The sequence below is a fragment of the Mustela nigripes genome, chromosome 5, assembly GCF_022355385.1.
Source record: "Mustela nigripes isolate SB6536 chromosome 5, MUSNIG.SB6536, whole genome shotgun sequence".
Lineage (NCBI taxonomy): Eukaryota > Metazoa > Chordata > Mammalia > Carnivora > Mustelidae > Mustela > Mustela nigripes.
In genome coordinates, this window is record NC_081561.1 from 135,608,564 (window position 1) to 135,634,912 (window position 26,349).

At 39.3% G+C, this 26,349-nt stretch overlaps 1 protein-coding gene across 13 annotated transcripts in view; it reads right to left on the minus strand.

Moving 5' to 3' along the window:
* Nucleotides 1–26,349, minus strand: part of SYNE1 (spectrin repeat containing nuclear envelope protein 1) — a 464,771-nt gene that overhangs the window by 124,150 nt on the left and 314,272 nt on the right. For 10 of the 13 annotated variants that reach the window (XM_059401283.1, XM_059401282.1, XM_059401278.1 and 7 more), the window contains 6 exons: nucleotides 23,380–23,574; nucleotides 21,096–21,269; nucleotides 18,263–18,454; nucleotides 9,154–9,288; nucleotides 8,086–8,195; nucleotides 1,366–1,522 (listed from right to left, as the gene is read on the minus strand). In XM_059401283.1, the coding sequence (XP_059257266.1) occupies nucleotides 1,366–1,522; nucleotides 8,086–8,195; nucleotides 9,154–9,288; nucleotides 18,263–18,454; nucleotides 21,096–21,269; nucleotides 23,380–23,574 (963 nt within the window). The remainder of the gene's footprint in view (nucleotides 1–1,365; nucleotides 1,523–8,085; nucleotides 8,196–9,153; nucleotides 9,289–18,262; nucleotides 18,455–21,095; nucleotides 21,270–23,379; nucleotides 23,575–26,349) is intronic. The other 3 variants (XM_059401288.1, XM_059401281.1, XM_059401277.1) reach the window with 1 other exon arrangement.

Sequence of the window (26,349 nt, forward strand, 5' to 3'; positions counted from 1 at the left end):
CTAACTGCTCGGGATGTGGAGAAAGATTAATTCAAACAGGTAGGAAGTCCATGTGGAAGCTACAAGGCACCACGTGCCAGGGTGGTAGAGGATTCTGGAATAACTACCTTCAAGAATGGAGTGCTCTATGCTGCCCAGGGCCACTGCTGGTGGCTATGCATGTGTACAGTGACAAAGAAGGATCCTGATCAGAGCAGGAGAGGAGTGAGAAAGGGTGGCATGCACAAGATTCTGTAAAACGAGACAGACACGCATGGCTCTGGCACTGATGCATGGCTCCCCACAGATAAGGGGACACATTGTGACCTTAGGACTATCTCCTTTTCAGGTAGTCCTGGCAAGCTGTATCTGCTTTCTTTATAGAGCCTGCTCTACCAGCTCCTGCCTTTCATGCCTCAGATGCACTCCAGTTACTGACATTCTTCCATTCCTGGGTTCAGCCTCTCCCAGCACTGAAGTTAGCCCTAGTCAGATCAGTGAGACAACAGCAGCTGCCTCAGATCCACAGAAAAGGACCTCAACTTTACTCTGATAACACTACTGTCACAGAATCACTGAGATGAGCACTGTGGGGCCATGACCCAGGACTAGACTTCTATCTTCAAAATCCTGGTGGGCCACAACTGTGGTAAACATCACAGGCAAGCTGGGTTCCGACCTCATGCAATACCTCTCTACAGGGTTGATTCCTCTGACTCTCAAATGTTCTCTGGCTTCTGCTTATAGTGAGCTAATAGTTATTATCTACCTAGAACCTTCTGTTGCTATTTTCAATTCCACTGGACTTAGCTTGCTTTGTCAAGTCCAATGTCACACAGTACTTGTCCATCTCAGGAACAAGCTTACAGATGGGCCAGTAACTATTCTAGCAGGCCACTGACTTCCCCTTCCTTTTAGATCCACTGATGTCCCAACATGTTTCTCATTAAGATCGTCTGAAGCCATTAAGTCCTGGAAATAGCAATGGAAAATAAGATAACTTGACAATTTACGTCTAGTAAAATAATCAAATTTGTTGCGTTTCTCTTGTCCTAGATGCGTATATTCTTGCTTATAACCTTTATTTTCAAGATTGTAGAAAAAAAAGGGGGGCCGTTAATGATTTACACTAATGAGTCATCAGATAGTAATCATCTCTGAGGAAAAGAGTATCTAGAAATCAAATGAATTTACACATATAAATATATAATTATTAAGAGAAGCACGAAACATGCTTGCTAAGAAAAATATAAGATGAATGATTTCTTTTATGTCTTATACTTGAATTGATAATGAAATTATAGATTACTGCACATATATATTCCATTAGCATAAGCTATACACATTTTATATTAGTTAATATATAAAATCAAAATGTTTGGATACCACTTGCTCCTGTTCCTGTTCCAGAACATTCTGTAGTAGCTTCTGCTTGGTACTAAATTCTTGATGTAGGCTTTCCCATTTCATTCTCATCTGGTCTTCAGCAGCTGATTTCTCCCCTTCCATCCCCAACTCCTGGGATAACACATCAGGTTTTTCGCTATTAGAAGAATAAATAATCTAAGTTTACAATGTGTACAAAAAGGCATTAAGTTCTAGGTAATTTACTGTATGTATTAGATCTGACCTCTAAGATTGGAACTAGATTATTTTAGTCATTAGCTTACACTTTCAAACTATCAATTAAAATAGAAAATTTGAGACCAACCATAAACAAATATATTCTTAGCTTATACTATAAGTGAACTATGAGGACAATAATGATTTAACAATTCATGGAAAATAGCTCAGTATTACAGATATAAGGTAATTTTAACATTTACAATCAGAAAATGTACAATTAGACTAGTGTCCTTCATCAAACAGCTCAGAGAATAATTAAAAAACCCTAAAAATGCCACTTAGTCTACTGAGAGCTTTTATCCTGAGTCCAGAGAAAATGCTACAGACAAAGTCAGGACGTGGAACAGAAGTACAGAGGGAGAAAGGAAGGCATTGAGTATCATCCTTATTAAGGCAGCAGGGGGGCATCGAAGATTATGGCTTTGTGGGAGACAGATCTGGGTTGAGATCTCTGCCCCAGCATATTTGATCTATGACTTTGAGTAATTCGCTTCAATTCTCTGACTCTCAATTATCTCATCTTCACAATAAAGATAGTACCTATCTTACAGAAGTATAAGAATTTAGAGAAGATATGCACAATGCCTAGAACCCTACCAGGAACATAATAGCCAATTGATAAATGGGGTCTAATGATAAGAGTCTGGGGGACCCAAGTTCCAAATAGATCCTAGTTTGTCAAGACTTTTAAAGAGCTAACTAGAGGGATGCCTGGGAGGCTCAGTCAGTTAAGCATCTTCCTTTAGCTCAGGTCATGATCTCATGGGTCCTGGGATAGAGCACTGGCATATAGGACTCCCTGCTCAGGGAGTGTCTGCCTCTTTCCCTCTACCACCCTCCCTGCCCCAGCCTGTTTATGCTCTCTCTGTCATATAAATAAATAAATAAAATCTTAAAAAGTAATAATAAAATTCAAGGATTTAAACAAAATCTTTAAAAAATCTTAATAAAAAAAGACCTAACTAGAATTATGTCATCTGAAAGACATACCACATTGTAATTAATATTTCGACAGAACTTTTCCTTAAGTGAAAAAAAAATAACAAGTTCATTAGCAGGATAATACTATACACTACCCTGAAATCTACTCATCTCAGAAGTATTGAGTACAATAGTTTCTTCAGGTGAGCCTGCTGAAGTAAGTCTTTAAAAATTATCTATAAGGCTATAATGCAGGATATGCCACTTCTAGGATACAACTTAGAGAATCTCCCCAACCTGATCAGTTAGAGACACCCAGGAAAGTTAATGTCAGCAACGCTGGTAATAGCAAAAAAAAAAAAAAAAAAGGTGGAGCAAGGTAAATGCCCATCAGTTAAAAAAAAAATGGGTGAACAAGTTATTGTCACAAGATAAAATACAATTAAATGAAAGAACATGAAAGAACTCGATCTATATGTATTAACATGGATTGGCTTTAAAAAGTAATAGCGGTCAGGGATGCCTGGGTGGCTCAGTGGATTAAGCCGCTGCCTTCGGCTCAGGTCATGATCTCAGTGTCCTGGGATCGAGCCCCGCATCGGGCTCTTTGCTCAGCGGGAGCCTGCTTCTCTTTCTCTCTCTCTGCCTGACTCTCCGCCGACTTGTGATCTCTCTCTCTGTCAAATAAATAAATAAAATCTTAGAAAAAAAAAAAAGTAATAGCGGTCAATGTACAGAAATCAGTTGCTTTCTTATACACCAACAATGCAAATATAGAAAGGGAAATCAGATAATCAGTTTCATTTACTATAGCACCAAGAACCGTAGAATACCTTGGAATAAACCTAACCAAAGAGGTAAAGGACCTATACTCAAGGAACTACAGAACACTCATGAAAGAAACTGAAAAAGACACAAAAAGATGGAAGAGCATTCCATGCTCATGGATAGGAAGAATAAACTTTGTTAAAATGTCTATACTGCCAGAGCAATGTACTTTCAATGCCATCTTGATCAAAATTCTACTGGCATATTTCAAAGAGCTGGAACGAACAATCCTAAACTTTGTATGGAACCAGAAAAGACCCCGAATTGCTAAGAAAATGTTGAAAAAGGAAAATAAAACTGGGGGCATCATGTTGCCTGATTTCAAGCTTTACTAAAAAGCTGTGATCACCAAGACAGCATGGTACTGGCACAAAAACAGACACATAGAACAGTGGGACAGAGTAGAGAGCCCAGATATGGACCCTCAACTCTAGGGTAAAATAATCTTTGACAAAGCAGGAAAATATATCCAGTGGAAAAAAGACAGTCTCTTCAATAAATGGTGCTGGGAAAATTGGACAGCTATATGAAGAAGAATGAAACTCGACCATTCTCTTAACCATACAGAAAGATAAACTCAAAATGGATAAAAGATCTGAAAGTGGAGAAGGAATATATCAAAATCCTAGAGGAGAAAATAGGCAGTAACCTCTTCAACATTGGCCACAGCAACTTCTTTCAAGACATGTCTCCAAAGGCAAAGGAAACAAAAGTGAAAATGAGCTTTTGGGGCTTCATCAAGATCAAAAGCTTTTGCACAGCAAAGGAAACAATCAAAAAAACAAAGAGGCAACCTATGGAATGGAAGAAGATATGCAAGTGACACTAGAGTCACAGGGCTGATATCCAAGATCTATAAAAACTCCTCAAACTCAATACACACAAAACAGATAATCACACCAAAAAATGGGCAGCAGACATGAACAGACACTTCTCCAAAGAAGACATGCAAATGGGTAACAGGCACATGAAAAAAATGTTCATCATCATTAGCTATCAGGGAAATTCAAATCAAAACCACACTGAGATACCACCTTACACTAGTTAGAATGGCCAAAATCAACAAGACAGCAAACAAGTGTTGGAGAGGATGTGGAGAAAGGGGAACCTCTTACACTGTTGGTGGGAATGCAAGTGGTGCAGCCACTTTGGAAAACAGTGTGGAGATTTCTTAAGAAATTAAAAATAGAGCTGCCCTATGACCCTGTGATTGCTCTACTGGGTATTTACCCCAAAGATACAGATGTAGTGAAAAGAAGGGCCATCTGTACCCCAATGTTCATAGCAGCAACCGCCACAGTCATCCAACTGTGGAAAGAATCAAGATGCCCTTCAACAGACGAATGGATAAAGAAGATATGGTCTATATATACAATGGGAATGTTATGTCTCCATCAGAAAGGATGAATACCCAACTTTTGTATCCACATGGATGGGACTGGAAGAGATTATGCTGAGTGAAATAAGTCAAGCAGAGAGAGTCAATTATCATATGGTTTCGCTTATTTGTGGAGCATAAGGAATAACACAGAGGACATTGGGAGATGGAGAGAAGTGAGTTGAGGGAAATTGGAGGCTGAGAAAAACCATGAGAGACTGTGGACTCTGAGAAACAAACTGAGGGTTTTGGAGGGGAGGGGGTGGAGGGTTAGGTGAGCCTGGTAGTGGGTATTAAGGGGGGGACGTATTGCATGGAGCCCTGGATATGGTGCATAAACAACGAATTTTGGATCACTGAAAAAAAAAATGAAATAAAATAAAATTTTTTAAAAAGTAACATTGGGTGAAAGAGTGCTAAAATCATGTTGGGACTTCTAATTTCATTTGTCACGGTAGTCTCTGGCATTTTCTGTGTGTTTTTAAAAAATAGTTTTAAAGTCTTAATGAAATTAAATTTCTTTATTGTGATGTCCTTTGTAATGGTGGATGGTAGCACATCATTTTTAATTCATTTATGTTTGTATAACAATCTAGTATATAACCAGGGGATAAACTTAATCACTGACACATGTAAAATGCCAGCAGCAAATCAGTCTTAAATGAGAACAAAACCTTTTATATCCCATGAAAAATATTCTTTCCCTTTGATGTTTATATCAATTAACGTCCAGCTGAGTTTCCTTATCTATCCTTCAACAGTTCTATACATCACATAGTACTTATTCTTTATAAATTTGTACACTGGAAACAAATCATCCTTCCACAGAGGTTTTCTTACACAAACTACTTCATATATTTGATAGTCTTAGAAATCAGCTAATAAGTTAAAATATGAATACAAGGACTTTTTTCCCCTAGCAATGTTATTCTGTTCTTTTAAAATAATATGATATTCATTTGGTTTCTATAAATTGCTTATTTTATGTTTTTTTTGTTTGTTTGGCTTATTTATGCAGATGCTTGAAAGGAATGACTGAACTGTAATCAAACTAATTTACAGGTGACTTTTCTAAAGATTTTATATAAAAATTTAAAAATGTGTGAAATTTATCAAGTAGTCATGAAGTGGCTCCTGTGTAGAAAGGCAGCACTGCACTGGGAATTTCTCTTTAAAATATTTTTGTATTTGAAACAGCAATTTATAGTTGTTTGTCTTTCATCTGGGTCCTTTCCAAAGCTAAAGGCCAAGGAAAGAAAATATCATGGCAAGAAAGTTGCAGAAGATTCCTACTGTTGCTTTTTGTAACTATTCATATGATGAGAAGGCAATGTGTGAATGGGTTCTTTGTAAAAATAGAGTTTGGCAAAAATATTCAGAAAATTGTGAAGGATGAATAAATGTTCTAGAAGAATTAGAGACAGAATAGAAAATGAAAAGCGAAGGTAGGTCTTGATTCAGAGTCGGTGTGGAAGAAACAGTGTTTCTCATGTTGTCTTTATACAGAAACACATATTTATGGCCTTATCTGTATTTGTAAGCATGATGGACCATCAGGATTTTGAAAACTCTTTTACATTTTAACACAATTTTTACAGTTTCAAGATTATTATAGTGGAATTCCTGACTAACCATGTCACAATAGTTTTCATTTGTATCCTTTTAAATTGATAGTTAATAATTTTATCAATATTTCTACTTTTTGTTTCAATTTTTTTTTCTTGAACGACATCCTAATTCCTATATATTTTGTCATAATATGTCTATTTCAATTATGTCATGGTTTGGTTTCTATCATTTTGCACTTGCTATTCTTAAATGTAGACATATATACATATAGTCAACACTGATGTATGTCCGCAGTATTTCAGGAGCATTGATTAAAGTGCAAAAAATAAAAGTCTCCAAATCTATCCTCTCCAAAGTTAGCTTTTTTTTCTTTTTAAAGATTTTGTTTATTTATTTGAGAGAGAGTGAGCGAGAGAGAGCACTAGCAGGGAGAGGGAGAAGCAGACTGCCTAGCTGAGCAGGGAGCCCGATGAGGGGCTTGCTCCCAGGACCCTGAGATCATGGCCTGAGCTGAAGACAAGACACTTAATTGACTGAGCCACCCAGATGCCCCAAAAGTTAGCTTTGATAAATAATCTAATAGCGAAAATGGTTCTTATCCACTCATAGACTATACCTACAATTGTATATCACACTTTTACATAGTACCACACACACATTTTCTGATATTGTTATGTAATTTTTTGTTAAGATTATATATGCATAAAATTTTCCTTAGGCTTTTTTATACTAGCAGGCATTGCTTCCTTTTCTATTACTTGGTGTTATAAATAATATTTCAAAAGTCATCTCCATAGCATCTATTTCTTCCTTTGGTTGCTTCCTCCAGTAAATGTTCAGCATTGACAACACTGGAGTCAGCATTGACAACACTGGAGTCAGCGGCGTTCGAGCTACTTGCCGATTTCCGGTTGCGGGAGGATACCACTAAACCAAAATCTTTACAAGGCACAAGTAGTTCCACTGAAACCTTTTTAAAATAATATTTTGGAGTTGAAGGTTTTCCTCCACAGCCTCTCAGTTGCATCCTCCACTTTCAAACCCTTCTGAGATGGAGGCAGTTGATTATCTAGGTCATCCTAGAGGTGAGCACACGGGGGCTCAGGGCTGAGTTCCTTTCCCACGACGACTGCCAGAGAAATGGAATAAAACCCAGACCTGACTCAAAATACAGGGATACAGCAACCCTGCTGTGGTTTATTTTCTGTCCTGCCTTTTAAGTCAGAATCTCCAACCTGAAAATTCTCCAACCTCCTTCATTTTTAACACTTGTGCTCAGCTGTGTACAAGGCTTTCAGTTTCCATTCCAAACCAGCTCTTGAAACTCAATGACTTTACACGTAGAAATTATAAACAGACATCATCAAGAGAAACGAAGACGTTTAGTGGGCACACACATTTATTTTTCCGAGTGATGTTAGAGATAGATAAGCTCATTTTGCAGGGAAAATACTTTGCAGTTAGATATAATCACTCAGAAACACACAGGAATGTGTTTAGAATGCATTTCTTATTTGATTCTAAAAAATGAACTCAGAAGCACCTTCTTTGGACAGATAGGATCAGCGTACTGGAAAGAAGGCAAACAAGTCAGCCACCAGACTTCATAGTTACTGGCTATGCTCGTGTTGCACAACAAATGTTCAAAATGCAAGTAAATTTAATATCATAAAGTGAAAACAAAATGATTAAATTCTTGCAGATGTTTAAAATAAAATTTCGAGTGAGATGTTTACATCTCTTCAAATCTGGGCAAGCTGGGAGAAAGTGTTTTTGAAACATACCCAGCACCGCCAGAGGTCTCTGCAGCTGAGTGTTGGGTGAGAATTTCCTCTCCACGACTGGCTACTGACCGCAGGAGGCTCTTCTGCTCGGCTAATTCCTGTTCCAACTCCTGCTCAAGGAGGAGAAGAAATGAAAACATGTGTTACTTTGCTTATTACCTACAATCATGGTTTTATGTCTAGAAAATTCTCAGAGCAGATTTTGCATATCAGGTGTGATTTAGGTAAATGCACAATCATGTCTCCAAAGTACTCTATACCTTTCTTTGGCTTTTATAAAAGGTATCTCTGAAAAATCTTGGAAAAAATTAATGGAAAAAAGAAAGAATTCTGCTGGGCAATGGTGCCCTCAAGTGGTACACAACGCACTTTCACTTTTCAAAATCAATACTGCCTGTTGCCGCTGAGATAAATCCTCGGGGGCAGCAGCTCCCTTGAATTCCCCACTTGCTTTGTAAATTGGACAATCAACAGATTTGGTTTTACTTCTTCACTACTTGTGAAAAATGCCGGAAATATTTTAATATGCCTCATACATAAAGCTACGGTGTCAATGAGAAATCATTCTTACTCATCAAAGCTCATTTGTTTCACTGGCAATAATTTTTAATCCTATCTTATGATGGTACCTACTGAAAGTGAGAAATAAAATTGCATTTTTAATAAGTTTTTTTTTTAAACATGTAACTCAGGTTTTATTTATTTATTTATTTATTTTTACCAATTCTCAAAGGCTTTTCTGAGATTATTCATTCTCTAAAATAGGCTCAAATTGGGGCGAATCTGGGAACAGAGTTGGTAACCTTCATCCGGCAGATTGTAATTGAGTGATGCTATTTGTAAACCTGAACACCACCTTTTCTTAAAGATCAGGCTTGAAAATGACCAGTCATTCCAGGGGTCAGAAGAAAGTACACCGAAGCAGTTAGCCAGGCCTTGTGTCTGTCCAAGGGAAGATGAAGGGGCACTCTGTATGTAGTGCAGAAGTCACTTGTCCACCTAAAACATGTCTCTCAAGGTGTTTGTGCGGCAGTTCTGTAGGCGATGGAGAGGTCGGAAGTGGTTTACCTTTTGTTGCTGGAGGCTGCTCTGTCGCTGGTGGGCCCACGTGGTTCGAGCTTGGGCCAGCCAGTCCTGGACCCCAGGGCTCTGGCTGGCAGTTAAGTCCACATGGCTCTCCTCCTTCTCTTGCGCTGTGCCCTGCTTTTAATGAGGCAGAAATCAAGAGTCATACTATCCACAGAGAAACCTTAACCAAATGGAGTGAAGGCGACTTTGGTGTGGTCTGCAGAATGATACCAAAGTAGTTCCATTTGGACATGAAACCAGACTTAAAAAAAAAAAAAAAAAGCTAACACAAAACCCACCGAATTTATGGTATTTGCAGAAATGAGAACAATAAATAGATGATTATACTCAAATATTTGAGGGGGAAACGGTCTACTCAGAACTTGGGCTTTTTTAGCTAACTGATGTGGTCACCAGATATTCCAGAACTTTTTCCATGTGAATATAACTCTAGATCTCACTTCCCATAGCACTGCCACCCAGAACAGACCCCACTGTCATCTCTTGCCACTGCTGCCGTGGATGCTGTTTGGATAAAGGAGAAAGACAAGAGAAATCCCTTGTTACCCAGGCAGGAGTTTAGCCATCCTGCAGGATTATTCTGATGGAATTCTGATGGAATTCTGATGGAATTCCATTATTCTGATGGAATTTGATACTGCATATCGGAATGCAATTAGCTCAGAATGAGAGCCCTTCTACTCACATGTGTGTATATATATATGTCAAAAAGATAAATTCTACAATCTTAAGACGACTAATTCACTAAACACTTATTAAATAAGCACGCATTGTGTGTCAGCCATTGTTCTAGGCATATTTGGCCAAGAAGCCAGACAGGGGCCCTTCTGGGGAGGCAGACCGTAAACCGAGAAGATGAGCTAAGAGCAACGAAGAGTAAACTAGACAATGGGATGGAAAGGTAGAGGCAGAGAAAGTCTCTTGAGAGCAGACAAGTGCACTGAGCACCGGGTGATGAGAAACCACCTGCCTGGCACAGCTGTAGGTGCAGCCCCCCCGCCCAGGCAGAGGGAAGAGCTGGACCAAAAAGAGAGAAATCGGGCATCTCAGAGAGAGCAGCAGCAGTTTTGGGACCAGTGTGGCTGTGCCATGGGGCAGAGGAGAGGGACAGTTTACAGGTAGCTTCCATGGAGGAGGGATCCTGCTCCTGAGCCCCAAGGCTGCTCCTCTCCAGTCCTTTGTCTAAGAATGAAAGCCCGCCGCTGCTGGTCATCCAGCCTGATCTTCCTCTCATTTTCAGATTTTTACACTAACTATTTAGGGAGATAAATAGGGTCTATTGACCCTTCTGTCTCACTAATTAGAGTCTCATGGTTAAGTTGCAAATGTCTGAGATAACGTACAGATCATGGACTTTCCCATGTTCGTATTAATTCTTCAAGTACAGTGAACTGAAGGAAAGCGTGAAACCCAGAGGTAATATTATACATAATCCTCTCCCAGATTCGGAGTCACCTTAGCTCACGGGTGACTTCCCTTCCTTTAAGATGATCCAGCTTCCCAGCAAGAGAACATGGCTTAGAGAGGACAAAGGGGACACCATTGGTTTAAAGGACGCCATTTGCATTTCACAGGACCTTCCCAATGGGGGACCAGCGACACCCAGTTCAGTATACTCCCCATTCCTCCAGGAATGCTGCTTACAGATGAGCCCTGATTCTCCTGAGGGTAGGAGGTATGGGGTGAGTGGGCACTCTTCAGCACGAAGCCCACACATTTCTGCACGAAACAGATTCTCTCCCATCCGAGAATGCACCATCTACTCAAACTCTGAAAGATCCTGGCTTTTCTGATACAGATGAGACAGCAGGTCAAAAGGGACCTACAGAGAATGACACCAAGGAAGTCAGCGTACAAGGCTGAAAGTTGTTCCCAGTGAGAGCTGCCCCGCTGACAAAACGGTGGCCATGGCCATGACCTGCCACTTCATGTGGGATCGGGTCCCTTCCTCTCTGCTTTGTTCTTCAGTAAGGGTTTGTTTTCAGAGCCCATCGTAGAGACTCACGTGGTGACTACTCAGGGACAGCACCTCACTCTTCTACACAGGTTGAGAGTTTTTTCTCCCGCGCCCGCCCCAAATTCCTCAGGCTGAATTTGGGCTTAGAAAAATAACGATGGAAATGTTAGATCTTACGAACAGCTAACTACTTTTACAAGCCAGACACTTATTCAGAATCGAAGACCTAAAATCTAAGGGGAGTCATATTTCACTAATTGAATCCACAGCTTCAGAGAACCAAAAATTAAGTAGCATCAAAAGCAGATGTTTAGTATGTATTTTCTATGTGGTTAGGTTCCATTTTTCAACTAGTAAATTTTTCTTTGACTGATTTAGTCATTTCGAAACATAAGACTTGGACCACAGGAAACAAAAAATGATTAAGAATCCAGTTCAAATTTCTTTCCCTTTCCTCAGGGGATGAGAAGGCACTGATTGAAGGAATAGAATAATGATAATTACATTCTCTTCTTGTAGGTCTGGTAACCGTTTTCTCTCCTACCTAGGAAACAGGAAGTAAGGCAGTTTGGGTCCCCAGAGTTCCCCAAGGGTGGGGCTACATAAGCTGTTTATTTTGGAAATAATAGAACAGTAACCACTTTTGCCAGGAACATTCTTTGGAAGATTAGTGAGGATTGGAAATGCTAAACATTAAATAAAACATTACTTTATAAAGCATTTCATTGTTTATATAGAGCAAACTCTGCTCCTTCAAAGGATGATAATGTGTGAAAATGACCTAAACTTTTTATGAGGAAAGATCCCATGTAATTCAAGAGATAGTATTACATGCCCATATGTCTGGGTCCCTTCACAAAGAGAAGAAATCTTTTGGGGGATGCCCTAAAAGGACTGGTTATTCTTTGATACATACAGAAGTCCAATTCGTTAAAAAAGATGGCCATGATAGATATGACCACGAAGCACTGAGAAATGGTGTGCTTATGGCCATACAAGACTGAGGAAGGGGCTTCGGATCTCCTGACTCCTGCAAGCCCCAAACGAAAGGTACAACCTCACTGACATGTACATTCAGTTTTTTCCCCAATCAACATTAGTTAATTTCAGATCAACTATGAATTTTTTTACACAAAGGCAAATGACCCTTTTTATGGTAACAATAATGGAAACAGGGTTCTTTCACTCCTACAGCTGGAAAAACAATCTCTTCAAATAACTCGAATTATAAAAAAAGAAAATCAATAGTTTGTATGTTGGAAACTCATTAGACAAAAGATGAGGAAATTTATAAATACTTTAAAAATAAACAAGGTTCAATTTCGATTCAGTGAAACACTGTATTTTCCAGTATTCATTTACAGTTTTTACAATGCTCAGAAAGTCCTTCCATTTGTGGGCAGGGTCAGGATTTTACTCTATCTGAAGAATTTCTGTGGCCCTGGGCAGCAGACCAGGTGTGAGTTCTGCAAGCGGCTGCAGAGCTCAGCCCAGCCAGCCCTGACCCATCTCAGACCTAACCTTCCAACATGTCAGGAGTTGCTTTCCCCCCAGAGAATGTGGTTTGCAAACAGCTGGTGGATGTTGTTATCAGAGTCATTGGTATTTGAGCACTTCCTGTGAGCATTACTTGCATTGAAATCCTCAGGATTTTTGAAAGTCGAATACTATTGATATCCTTATTTTACAGATGAGAAAACGGGTTATTTGGCCTCAAGTGCCAGGATCTTGCCCCAGGTCACCTAGTGAACGACTTGAGGTACTCAAGGATGGGGGCACTTGCGGATAGCAGTTGCAAAGTGACGGTCCAAGAACCTAGTCTGACCTCTGTTTGGCACACAGATTATTTTTAAGTTCTAGAATCAAATGGCAGTGTTTTAAAATGGGGAGATTTTTAGATATAAATCTGAATGTCCCTTCTCTGGAAGATCTATCAATGCTGCCTCTAAGTTCTCGTATGACAATAGCTCAAGCTGAGGAACAGCTGCTTGACATGAGACCAGCCCGCCAAGGTCCTGACGGGGCCTGCTTCGCTCATTTATATGCCTGTGGCAGGCCTGAAGCCCTGGGATTTGTGCCCCCCTTCACCCCCACCCATCAAACCTCCTTTTTAATCCTGACATGTGCCACCTGCGAACGTATCAGGCTTCCCGCTTGCTTCCTATCTGCTCTAAGAGGTAGGGCGCAAGAGAAGCTTTCCTTTTTAGGATGGTGATGATGATGATGTTCAATGAGCCAACACAGAGTACATCATCTGTTTTTGATGTGATTTTCAACAACTGCAGCTCTCTCAATAACTATTCCAGATGTGGAACCTTGAAGTCTTTCCCTTTGATCTGGTTTTAGAAATAAGGTTCATTCACATATCACCATTAGGGGGAAAAAAAAATAAAACATTCTATATTAGATTGATAATACTTTTTTTGTAAAAACAAGTAAATTACTATCAACTTTTCGTCTCAGAAAATCATCTTCATTTGCCCAATTATATTCCCTACTCCCTAATTTTAATATTTTTAACATTTTCCTTTTTGCTTTAATTCGTAAAGTCAGATTGCATGTACATTTTAAAGTATGTAAATTTAAATTTAAAAAGCAGTATTTTGCCTTTGTTTGCATTTATTTAACCAATAGTGACTTAAAATATCTTTTCATACGTTCATTGTTCACTGGCCATTTTGTATGTCTCTTCATTTGAATCATCTCTTCATCTTTTGTCTAGACCTCTATTAGGTGACCTTTTCATATTGATTTATAAAAGATGTGTGGAGATTATGGGAATTAATTCCTTGTTATGTGAATTATACAGTTTCTTCCCTATTTCTCTGTCTTTTCCTATGTTACTATGTTTTTGGTCATATAGAACTTTTTCATTTTTGGGGCGCCTGGGTGGCTCAGTGGTTAAGCTCTGCCTTCGGCTCAGGTCATGATCTCAGGGTCCTGGGATTGAGCCCCACATCGGGTTCTCTGTTCAGCAGGGAGCCTGCTACCTACCCCCTCCTCCTGCCTCTTTTTCTCTGCCTGCCTCTCTGCCTACTTGTGATCTCTCTCTGTCAAATAAATAAATAAAATCTTAAAAAAAAAAGGGGGGGATGGTGGGGTTATGGACATTGGGGATGGTATGTGCTACGGTGAGTGCTGTGAAGTGTGTAAACCTGGAGATTCACAGACCTGTACCCCTGGGGCTAATAATACATTATATGTAATTTAAAAATTTTTTAAAAATAACTTTTTCATTTTTGCGTAGTCATTTTTTGGTCATATAGAACTTTTTCATTTTTGCGTAGTAGTTTTAAAGAAGCTAAAATTCTGGGTGTGGAGCTTACTGACAAAGATTCTTCCCATCTTAAGATTTTTTTTTTTTTAAAGATTTTATTTATTTATTTATTTGATAGAGAGAGATCACAAGTAGACGGAGAGGCAGGCAGAGAGATAGAGAGGGAAGCAGGCTCCCTGCCGAACAGAGAGCCCGATGCAGGACTCAATCCCAGGACCCTGAGATCATGACCTGAGCCGAAGGCAGCGGCTTAACCCACTGAGCCACCCAGGCGACCTCCATCTTAAGATTTTTTAAAAAAATATATATCCAGAATTTTTCAAGTTTAAGTTTTTATATTTAAATATTTGGTTCATCTGTGATGCTTTTTTTACTATAAAGAATGGAACAGGAAATCTAGCTTATCATATTTCAAGTGGTTTGCCTAATGCTTTATTTTTGTTTTATCTGCTGATTTGAAATACTACCTTAACCATTAATCAATGTCCCTTAAATATTGGAGTCTCTTTCTGGAATATTTATTCTGTAAATTTTTTTGTTCATTCATTTATTGTGCCAATGCCAAACTATTCTAATTATTGCAATATTGTATTTTAATATATGGTAAAATTAAATTAGCCCCTCATAAATCTTCACTTTCAGAATATTATGGTTTTTTCACATTTATTTTGTTCCAGATAAATCTGGAATAATTTTGTCACATTTTATATCATTGTGTTACATTCCAAATAACTTAAATTTATATGTTAGTACAGAAAAAATTATCTTTTATTTAAAATGTTGTATTCCTCCTTAAGAATAAAGTTTATCTGTCCATTTCACATTTTTTTTCTACCCAGGTTTTAAAATGTTATTTGTTGGGAATCCAAATATTTCATATTTTGTTGGTATTACAGATGGAAAATTCTTATTTCTCTAAGTTGTTTTTTGTTTGTACATGGCAAAGTTATGGATTCTCCATTTTTTTTAAAAAAAGACTCATTTATTTATTTGAGAGAGAGAGAAAGAGCGAGCAGAGGGAGGGAGGAGAGAAAGAATCCCCAAATGGACTCTCCACCAAGCACAGAGCCCAACATGGAGCTGGATCCATGACCTGAGCACCCTGAGATCATGACCTGAGCTGAAATCAAGAGTTTGATGCTTAGCCAACTGAGCCCACCCACGTGCCCCTGGATTCGCCACTTTATTTATTTTTAATAAGCCAGTCATCTTACTAAATTCTTCCTTTTCTTCTAACAGTTTTCTGTTAATCAGGTTTGATGTCCCAGACCACATAATTACACGATTAGCAAAAAGAACTGAAAATACATAGTTTAGTCTGAAAAGAATCGTCATTACACCGAGAACACAGAAGCAGTCAGAGTGTATGTCGGTCAAGTTTCCACCACAATATTGGTGTCCTGTGCCCCGCCAGCATCTGACTCAGATAAGAGGTTTCCCTGGTATTGGCGTTCTAAGACCACACCCTGCCCTTTGGCCCTCTCTTCCCCCTCCTACACATTTTTCATCAGCTTCTTTTTCATCATTCTTTCCTCTACTTTCTCCAACATACTTTCATCCCCATGTAGGCATGCCATTACTCTTCGGATCTTAAAATGTTTCTTAAGCTTCTCATTTCTCTGCCACTCCTCATAGGGAAATTCCTGAGTCGTTCATACTCTCCTCTCCAACCTGTCTCCCCTCGTCCTCACTTTTCATTCCGAGTACCTCAGCCTTCCCTCCTCAGCTGGAACAGCTGCTGCTGGCGTCACCAAAGACCTTCGTGTCATGAGATCTAGTGGTCAGCTCCCAATCCTTCTCTCGCCCCACTGACCTGCAAGTAGCTTCCAGGAAACAAACTCTTCATCTTTCTCCCATCTCCCTGGTTTCTCCTTTTCATTCTATTTTGAGGGCTCCTCCACTTCTACCAAACCCTTAACACTGGAGTGTTCCAGCACTTGATTCTGGGAGCTGGGTCTTCGTCCCTCCTCAGTCCCTTGGGATCTTATCAAACCTCACGCCTTAAGGACCATCTAGAGGATGAGGACTCCAGTCTAGCTCTCACCCCTGAATTCCAGCCACGAAGTGACACTGAACAGGCATCTCAGACTTCACCTTTACAAAATTAGACTATTGACTTAACTACTCTTTCTGTTCCTCTGATATCTGTTCCTCAGATAGTTTTCACCTTTACAGAATCTAGGAAGTTCTCATCACCTCAACCTCTATACTTTGCCCTCTAACTGGTGTCTGAGCTTCTGCCCTGGTCCCCTATAGTGGATAAAGGCTGATCTTGTCACTCCTTTTGATCTTGTCATTCCCAGATACTCCAGTGGTTTCTTATTTCCTTTAGGGTAAAAACCAAAGTACCTACAATGCCTGTAAGATCCTTTGCACCATGTCCCGTTAACTGTGTTGGGCTTTAACAGATACCACACTAGCCACAGTGGCCTTCTCGAAGAGACCAGGGATGATCCCACCTGGGCCTTTGCACTTGCTTTCCCCTTTGTGTAGAACTCTCTCCTTCATATCAGCAAAGTTTTCTCCTTCAAATGTGACCTTCGGGAGGCTTCCTTGGACACCCTGTTTAGAACCGCTAATCTATGCAGACTGCCTTTCTCCATCGACTCACCTTCTGGTATTACACCTATAGCTCTTATCATCTCCTAACTTAATATATAATAATGGGTTTTAATTTTATTTATTTCTGTTTCCCCCAACCATAATCTTCTGAGGTTAGGAATATATAGACATAAACACAGACATATTGATACAAATATAGTTATTTTCAACCGTCTTTCACTCTGTTAAATAAAAGAGCAGCTGATGCATAGCTGCTTCTCAATAAATGTTCTCTTAATTTTTGTATAGAATAATAATAGTAATTTCTAATTTTTATAGATTAAAAAAGAACAAAATTAAAATACTGGACAGTATCAGAATGAAAGTTACATGAGGAGAAGTCTGGGTGAATGTGTTCTGAGGTTCTTATATTGACCTAGAAGAAGATTAAGAAATAAACTTAGAATTTGTGAGGTATGAGTGGTAAAAATAGATAAGGGAAAAAAGCGTTCAACCACTTAAAAATAAAGGTTAAAAGGGAGAAAGAAGAAATCGAAGGAAGAGAACAAAAAAATAAAAAACAAAAAATGAGATAACAGAAGCCTACACAGATCAGTAATCCCCATAAACTTAAATGGACTAACCACGTCCTTTCAAAGTCATAGATTTTCTGATTAGATAAACGTTTAAAACCAACAAAGTACAGCCAATATTTTTTTTAAGAAGCAAATCTAAAACAGAAGGACACAGAAAGGGTAAAACCTAGGAAAGTTAAAGGATACATCAAGCAAATATTACCCCCCAAAAGCTCTTGAAATCAAAAGCTCCAAAAACATAAAACAGAAAATCACTATTTGGGGATTTGTAAGGTCATCACGTGAGAGTAAAAAGGTTCAATTCACCTAGAATATATGACACTGTAAGGTATGAGCCCTAAATTAAAAAGCCTGAGTATATCTGAAAAACAGAATAGAGACGAATAAAAGACAAATATTAAAATGTTATAGAATATCTTAACCTATGACTTATGTTTAAATACTTTAGTATATTTGCTAAATGTGGATGTTTATTTTCATTTTCTTTCCTTTTCCTATATTGCAGTCTTCAGGTCTATGGATTCACACAGTCCTTACAAAACCTATCTGAAAATCAATGCCAAAGTGTGTGTAAAGGAGATCCAAGGGGAAATATGTGTCCTTCCCCAAATCTCCCTTTGGGGACACCAGGCACAGAAAAGGTCCCGCAGCAATGCCGTAGGATTGAGCAGTGTTGCCCCGCTGGCCTGCTGTGGTGGCGGTGGCGGGAGCCCTCACCTGGATGTTGAGCTGTTTGTCATGCAGCGCTCTCTGCAGCTCCAGGAGGCTTCCCTTGAGGGTCCTCAGCTTTACAGCCAGCTGCTCAGCCTCCTCCTTCGTGTGAGCCTTGCCCTCCAGGAGCAGGTTCTCATTGTGGACTGAGAGTTCCGATAAGGCCACCACCTTCTGCTCGATCTCCACCAGCATGTTCTGGAGCAACACAAATGAGGAGCACATTCACACGCCCTGCGGGTCTCCGCGAAGATCCTTTCTCACATAGAAACGCAACACCTCCTTCCTCTGTCACTGGAAGAGTATGCCTTTGGGGTTTTTCCTTACTTCTCTGACAGACCTGAACAGAGGTTATGCATTTTAAAAAATTCCTTGAGCTTCCTAATTTTTTTTCTCTTCTTTAAGTTTAGGTATTATATAATATTACATAATGGAAAACATACTGGAAAAGCACATGGAAAGCATATTTCTTCTAGCCAACGAATAAGGGGAAAAGACCATGCCTTTGTGGTATCCCATTATTATGATTGTTTTATCATTTTAGTGTTACATTGTAATGCTTATGACTGGTAAGAGTAAAGACATCATAAAATCAACCCTTAAGTGTCAACTTAAAGCTGATTCTCTCTTTCAAGAAACTGCTTTTTTTTTTTTTTCAGATTGCTGTTCTCATTTCTTGATTTTAATTTTTTTTTATATAATACATTTTTAACCTTGCATTTCCAAAAGTTTTCCTAAGAATTTTACTCTCACTTTCTGTGACAACTCTTTAGGGCTGCCTTTTCTTCTGAAATAGAGGCTAAATTTAGAGAAGGAACAAACTAGTCTTCCTTCTTCCAAGGTAAGATTTAAAACAAACACTAAAAAATTACAAAATAAAAACATCACAGCTAAACAAATAATAGCCATTTTATTTTCTGCAGAAATCACTCTGTTCTTATATTCCTTAATTCTGAACTTTTTAAAATGTGCTCTCTAACTTATATTCAGTCAAAGTAATATATGAGAAAAGATATTTTAAATCAGAAAAACTACCATCGACTTGTAAGAATATATGTTGGAACCAAGAAACTTGAACTAAATGGAAGCATGAAATGTTTAGCGTAATGGGGCTTAACGGATGATTTTCTGAAGATTATTTTTGAGAAACTAATATAATTCTGTGCCGAACAGACTTTTCCATTAGGCACAGCTGGCACAGTGCTGAGAGCTCATAATACTTTCAGAGAGCCAATAAAAATCTTAATTTTAATTTCTTCTAAAATCAGAAGAAAAATGAATATAATAATGAAAATGTATTAATAAATCCACTGTGGATCATATCACTCTTATACCAAAGCAGTTATAAAATAAAAATATAATTTTTGTTATTATATTGTTATATACATTGTTTGGAAAACTTGGAAAAGTTTTATATTGGAAGACACCCACAGAGTCCAAGTGTCCAGGGCCCCAAAAGTTATAATGAGACCCTAGTAATAGCCACAGTTCTAATTCCACGACTGGCTTAAATACTACATTTGAATGGACTGAGGAATTGCTGTACATTTGTGTGATTCCATATGCTTCTAGTTTCTAAAAATGTTGTCAAAATACCATTTCAATACTTCATAAAAACCCTGAAATGTATTATCTGAATTGTGGAATTTATGTATAGCTATAAAAATAGAGACATCCAAAAGGGAGAGGTAGGAGTAATGGTAAAACATAATTTGGGAACGTTAGTTAGTACATGTGCTAATTTTAAGCACTAGCAGGCAACGCAAAAAATAGACACTTCTTTCCAGCAAGAAAGGATGATATAAAGAACAGAAAACACTCACACATGGCTCTCTACTCTCTACCATCCAGGCAGAGAATAACAATGCTTTGAATACACATAGATAAGCTGGCTAGAGAGATTAAAATCCAAGTTACAATGATCACTGTTACAATAAATCCCAAATCATAAAAGGAATGATCAAAATAGCATTCTCTATATTAAGAAAAAAGACAGTATTCCTTCATTAATGGTTTTTGCACATTTTCTGATTCTAAATAGGAGCCATATGAAGTCATGCATACTGATACTTACTGCTGCGGATTAGGTAAATCTTTCTAGATACGTGTTAGTTTGTTAAATGAAAGAGCTTCTAGATAGTCTTCACCCACGTGTGAAGTCTATTATGTTGCTAATCACTGAAATTCGGTGACTGGTACCTGGGAGTTCATTATCTATTCTCTATACTAATACATGTGTCTTAAAATCTCCATGATGAAGAGATAAAAAATATTACAATAAAACCTTAATATCATTAGTCCTTACATTAATTCCGAGGGGCTTCACATCAGAGGAAGGTAATGTTCTGCTCCGAAAGACAACCTTCCTATGTTTAGTCTATCTCTTTATAACTGACAGTTTTTCCAAGTTTTCCAAACAATATATCAGAGTTAGAACCAAAATTACAACAGAGCACCTAGAGACACCTCCTGTTGTGTTCATCCACAGTCTGATTCACTGACAGTAATTCTTTTCATTGGGTCTGTAGTCCTTACTAGCCACTAAATATAAATACCGTAAGTGTTTTTGGTATTTATGGTCTTTAAAAAATGTCCTTTTTAGGAAGCTGAAGATTTTCTAAAGAGTAGATACCACTGGTAAAATTTTTCAAAAGACTAAATTCAATTTTGGATATCATTTATGTTTTCATAAGGTGTTGCTTTTCTACTTTCTAACTATATAAAGCATATGGATTGTGAAAAATCATATAACCATCCAAGTCTTTTTACTATTTTGTTTTCTATAGTTCAACAATATACTTTCTGATGTTGGCATTTTCCTTCAAGGCCATTTTTGTACCTGGCAGTCCACCAGCTGGGTCTCCATGTCCATAGGCTCCGTGGCTGTGCCCAGTGCCGTGTCCAGAGTAGCCTTCGTGCTCAAGAGCCAGTGGTCCAGCTCGTCGGCCTCACAGCGGTACCTCTGCAGAGCCTGTTCCTGTCTCTGTTCCTCAAGCTGCTCACTTAACTTCTCCTAATGAATTAAGTAAAATGTAACATAGATCACCACCAGGTAAAGTCATGAGGATTCAACACAAAAGAGCCGGTTCTTTTTGGTCCTGGTTGTGCATCAGAATCACTGCGACTTATAAAGAAAAAAAAAAAAAAAAAAAAAAAAACCCATACTTTAGCCACATCCCAGAGCAATAAATGAGAGTTTCTGGAAATGAGTCTCAAGATTAGTATTTTTTAGAGGCGCCTGGGTGGCTCAGTTGGCTAAGCAACTGCCTTCAGCTCAGGTCATGATCCCAGAGTCCTGGGATTGAGCCCCATGTCAGGCTCCCAGGGAGTGCTGCTTCTCCCTCTCCCTCTGCCTGCAGCTCTGCCTGCTTGTGCTCTCTCTGTCAAACAAACAAACAAACAAAACTAACCTAAAAACAAAACAAAAAAAGAAAAGAAAGAAAGAAAATCCCTGTCTTAACTTTGCAGGTCACCTTAAAAAAAAAAAAGAAAAAGATCAGTATTTTTTAAATGCTTCTCTGATGATTCTAATGTGAACCCAGAGTTTAAGCTTCTTACATAATATGCCTATGGGGCTAGGCAGATAATGTAAATAACGGAAATTAACCAAGGATTAGAACAAAACAATGGCAGAAGATGGTAAACAGCAATAGATACTTTACCTCGATGTCTGGGAAAGTGTAAGGAGTGGTGGGGACAGAGCACCACCATAAAGTTTCAGACACGTGATTCCCCACATGAAGCATGGGCTCAGTGGTACGAGTTTCTTGAGTGAAAGCAGAAATTCAAATTTTTTGGTTACATCTTTGGATTTTCTCAATGATGGCAAATAACTCATATTAAAAAAAAATCCAAGACAATCACGTCATTTTAAAACTCCATAAGGATTTCATAGTGTGATTAGGAACAGTATTAGTGAATTCAAAAATTAATTCTTAAGACAAGGACTGTAAATACCTTATTTTAAAAATTATTTCATTAATAACTTATTATTGTCATTATTTTAAAAATTTCTGGAGTCACCTTAGAATCATCAGAGAAGTTTGTTGAAAATAGAAATTAAATATAGCTGACACATTATTTTAAATTTCTCTCAAACAAAAAATACATGAATATATGATTTGACTAATCTTACAATAGGTAAAACTGGAAAGAGCCTACATACAACAGGTCTATGTTCAACTGAATTACAGCATAACCAGCAGCTAAATAAATACTCTTAAGGATATAATAAGAAATGTATTGAGAACTGATTATGTGCCAGAGAAGGTGCTTTACTCTAGAGACACCAGGAGAGAGAAACTTGAAAAATCCTTAAGAGGTCCCCAGTCTAAGGGTGCCTGGGTGGCTCATTTGGTTAAGCATTTGCCTTTGGCTCAGGTCATCATCTCCGGGTCCTGGGATCGAGCCCTCCGTTGGGCTCTCTGCTCAGCAGGAAGCCTGCTTCTCCCTTTCCCTCTCCCCCTGCTTGTGTTCCCTCTCTTGCTGTGTCACTCTCTGTCAAATAAATAAAATCTTAAAAAAAAAAAAAGAGGTCTCCAATCTAATCAAATTTATAGAAGCAACAATATGAACATCATTTATATTTAGGGCCAGGAACTATAAGAAAACAAAGAAAAAGCAAAATAACTTATTTTGTAACCTATGTTACTGTCACCAAAATTTATCTATTAAATAATGTTAATGTTAAGGGACATGAGAACCAGAATTGCAAAACTATTTTCATGAACTAATGTGCTCAAATTGGTTAAGGATGACTAAAGATTTACTCTTCAGAGTATTAGTTAATACTAGTCATAAAATGCCCTTATTTAAACAGAACAACCCATTATGCAAACCCTTCACAATTATCCTTCCCAAGGCTCACGTCTACCAAGTTTTGCTTTTCCACATTCTCAATTTTTCATGCTGAAATGAGTCAGAAAGTGGTGAAAAGACACATTCATGGCTCCACACTGACTCAGTGCTCTATTCACGGGACCCTCCTTGAGACACACACAATACCAGCTTCTTCTGAGTGGGAAACCATAAAAATGTCGATCACGTAAACAACCCGCACGCTTGTCAACACAAGTTGGGAACTGAACGTGGACGTGAGCGGCACCTTCTGAGTCACTCGTTACCTCCAAAAGCTGTCGCTTCCCTGAGGCCTTCATCTTGATGGTGGACATGCGCTCGGCCAGGACGGTGAGCGTGGACTGCAGGGCCAGCTGTTCTGCGGGGTCGGACTCGGGGGACTCGGACACCAGCTCCTCCGCGAGCGATGACTGGAGCGCGCTGATCTCATCTTGAAGCATGAGGATCTCATCCATCAAGGCCTGTGGAGAAGACTGTGCAATCACAAGACTGTATGTATTTTTTGGGGTCTGAGGAATCACATCCCTAGCGGAATCTCACCCCGAGATGAGTGAAGGTAGTTCACGGGCAAGTCGTTGAACCAGCAAGTGGGTCCCACTAACTAAAGCTCTGAAATGAAAGTACCAGAATGAATGCCAGGACGTTTCTGACTTCAAAACTGATCTGAACCAGTTAATTAGTCCTCCTGACGTTCGGTTAGGCTCAGCTGCTGTCCAAGGAGAGGGGTCATGCTCAGTCTGAGTCTACGATTCCGTGTTGAAAACAGAATTCACTATTTTCTTCCTCTACGTGATTTTCACCCACTCCCCACTTCCCCAAGTCTGACACAACACCGCGGTTTAACCCAAAGCTCACATGACTCTAGACCAGGGAGATCTGTCCCGTTTCTACGTCCTCACCCTTTCCTGGTTGTCTCCTGTCCATTCCTGAGGTTTCAAATGCTTTCTAATACTGAATGCTCACACGGGTGTATCACTTACCCAGACATCTCTCCTAAATTTTAGGCTTTATACTCAACGTACAGGTTTCCTGGTATCTCCAGTGTGAACCATACAAAGCCTGCTTCCTCCTCGGTCTTCCTCATCTCGGTGGAAGGTAACATTCTAGCATTGTTCAAGCTCAGGACCTAGGAGTCTCTCTTCACAGCCTCCCTCTTCCACTCGCCACATCCAGGGCAGCACCAGTTCCTCCCGGATGTATCCTGCAGGTGGCCTCTGCCCCACCCCAGGTCAGAGCCAGCTCTCTTACTGAATTGCTCTAATGCTCTACGGGTTGGCTTTCCTGCTTACGGGTTTACCTGGCCGCTCCCGTCGACTCTGCACAAAGCAGTTGGAGTGAGCTTTTAAAAAGGTAATCAGATCCTCTCACTCCCCTGCTTTAGAATACTCAGTGGCTTCTTGCCTGTAAAGGAAGAGCCAGACTCCTTGCCCTACTTGTACATCTCGCCACGCTCGTCCCAGTACCTGATCATGACGTTCCTGCCTCCTGTACTCACGCTAGGACCTCCAGGTCTTTTGGGGAAATAGCACACTGACTTCTTTATTCACATCCATCACGATTCTATACACGGTTTTTATTTCTCGGCTTTTGGTATGTTATGACTTGCTCTTTAGGATCTTGACAGGAGAAATTCTTATTTAGGACTTGAATGGTATGTTAGGAAAAACAGGTGCTGGGGCGTTTGGGTGGCTCAGTAAGTTAAGCCTTTGCCTTCGGCTCAGGTCATGATCTCAGTGTCCTGGGATCGAGTCCCGCATCGGGCTCTCTGCTCAGCAGGGAGCCTGCTTCCTCCTCTCTCTCTGCCTGCCTCTCTGCCTACTTGTGATCTCTCTCTGTCAAATAAATAAATAAAATCTTAAAAAAAAAAAAAACCCAAAACAAAACAGGTGCTACCCCAGCCTTCCTATTTACTAATATTTCATAGTTGCTAACGTCCCCATACTTGGATGGTTCACAGCTCTGCCACCGACTGCAGGCTTCAGGGTAAGCCCAGTGCCTCCTCAGAGTGGGCTCTCAACAAATACTAAAAAGCCAAACAACAAAAAAAACCTTCTCTTCTCCTACTATCAAGTGTCATCACACTCAATTGATTTTTAAATATTTACACTGAAGTTATTCTATACATCTAGAGAAGTGCACAGACTCCTAAGTATCGGTCTGTACATTTTCACAACCCATGTCCCGCCACTCAGATCAAGAAACCAAAAGGAACACAGGCTCTCCTATCCAAAATATAGAAACCACTTTACACATCAGTAAGAAAAGAAAAGGAAGGACTCCAGCGGACCAACGATTTTTAGCAGGCAGTCCCAAAAGAGGATATCCAGATGGCCAAGAAGCATAGGGAAGAGTGCTCAACCTCGTCAGTCATCAGGGTAATGCAAATTACAACTACAGTGAGATACTGCTAGGAACCCTCTGAAAGGCTTAGGTGGAGAAGATCCCCAAAGCAGGTGACAGTGGCGTACCATACGGAGGTGACAGTAACCAGCCCTTCGCACAGTCAGTATTAGCAACTTCCATCATCGTGACAGGGAGGGAAAGAAGCCAGACACAGAACAATACCTCAGGCATGATTCCATTTTTATAAAGCTCAAAAACAAGCAAGAGTAGTCTGTGATGTTTACAGGTCACATGGTGGTGATCTTTGGGGAGGAGGCAGGTCGTAACAGAGAGGGGGTCCAAAGGGCTTGTGGAGTCCTAGGAGTGTTCCTTTTGGTTCTGCGCATTGCAAATATCTGCTCCCACTTTGTGACATAGTTGTCCCTTAACGGGAATGATTTCCCCCCTGCTGCCTTTCAATAAAATAAAGTTCTTAATTTTATCATAGTCTAACATATCAGCATTTTCCTTCACCAGAAAAGTTAGGGTTAGACTTGGTGTCCTATTTAAGAGATCTTTGCCTACCCAAGCTCATGAATTATTTCTCCATGTCCTCTTCTAGAAGAAGATACTTTAAATAAAGTACGGCCCATGAAATGTATCAGTTCGCAAAATGCTTGTTACCAGTTCACGACAAGATTGAGAGAATGTAGGTGTCAAGAAATTTTTAAAGCAACGTGACATTGACATGCTTAAGCAGTATCTTACTTTATTTTGCTAAAATACTTATCTGATGGGTCAGAAATTTCAAAAATTAAGTACTACAGATAGTTTGAGAAGTTTTGTTTCAAAACGTTTTTTTAACCTTCATATTTAGATCTACAATATACCCAAACTTAATTTTTGTGTCCAGG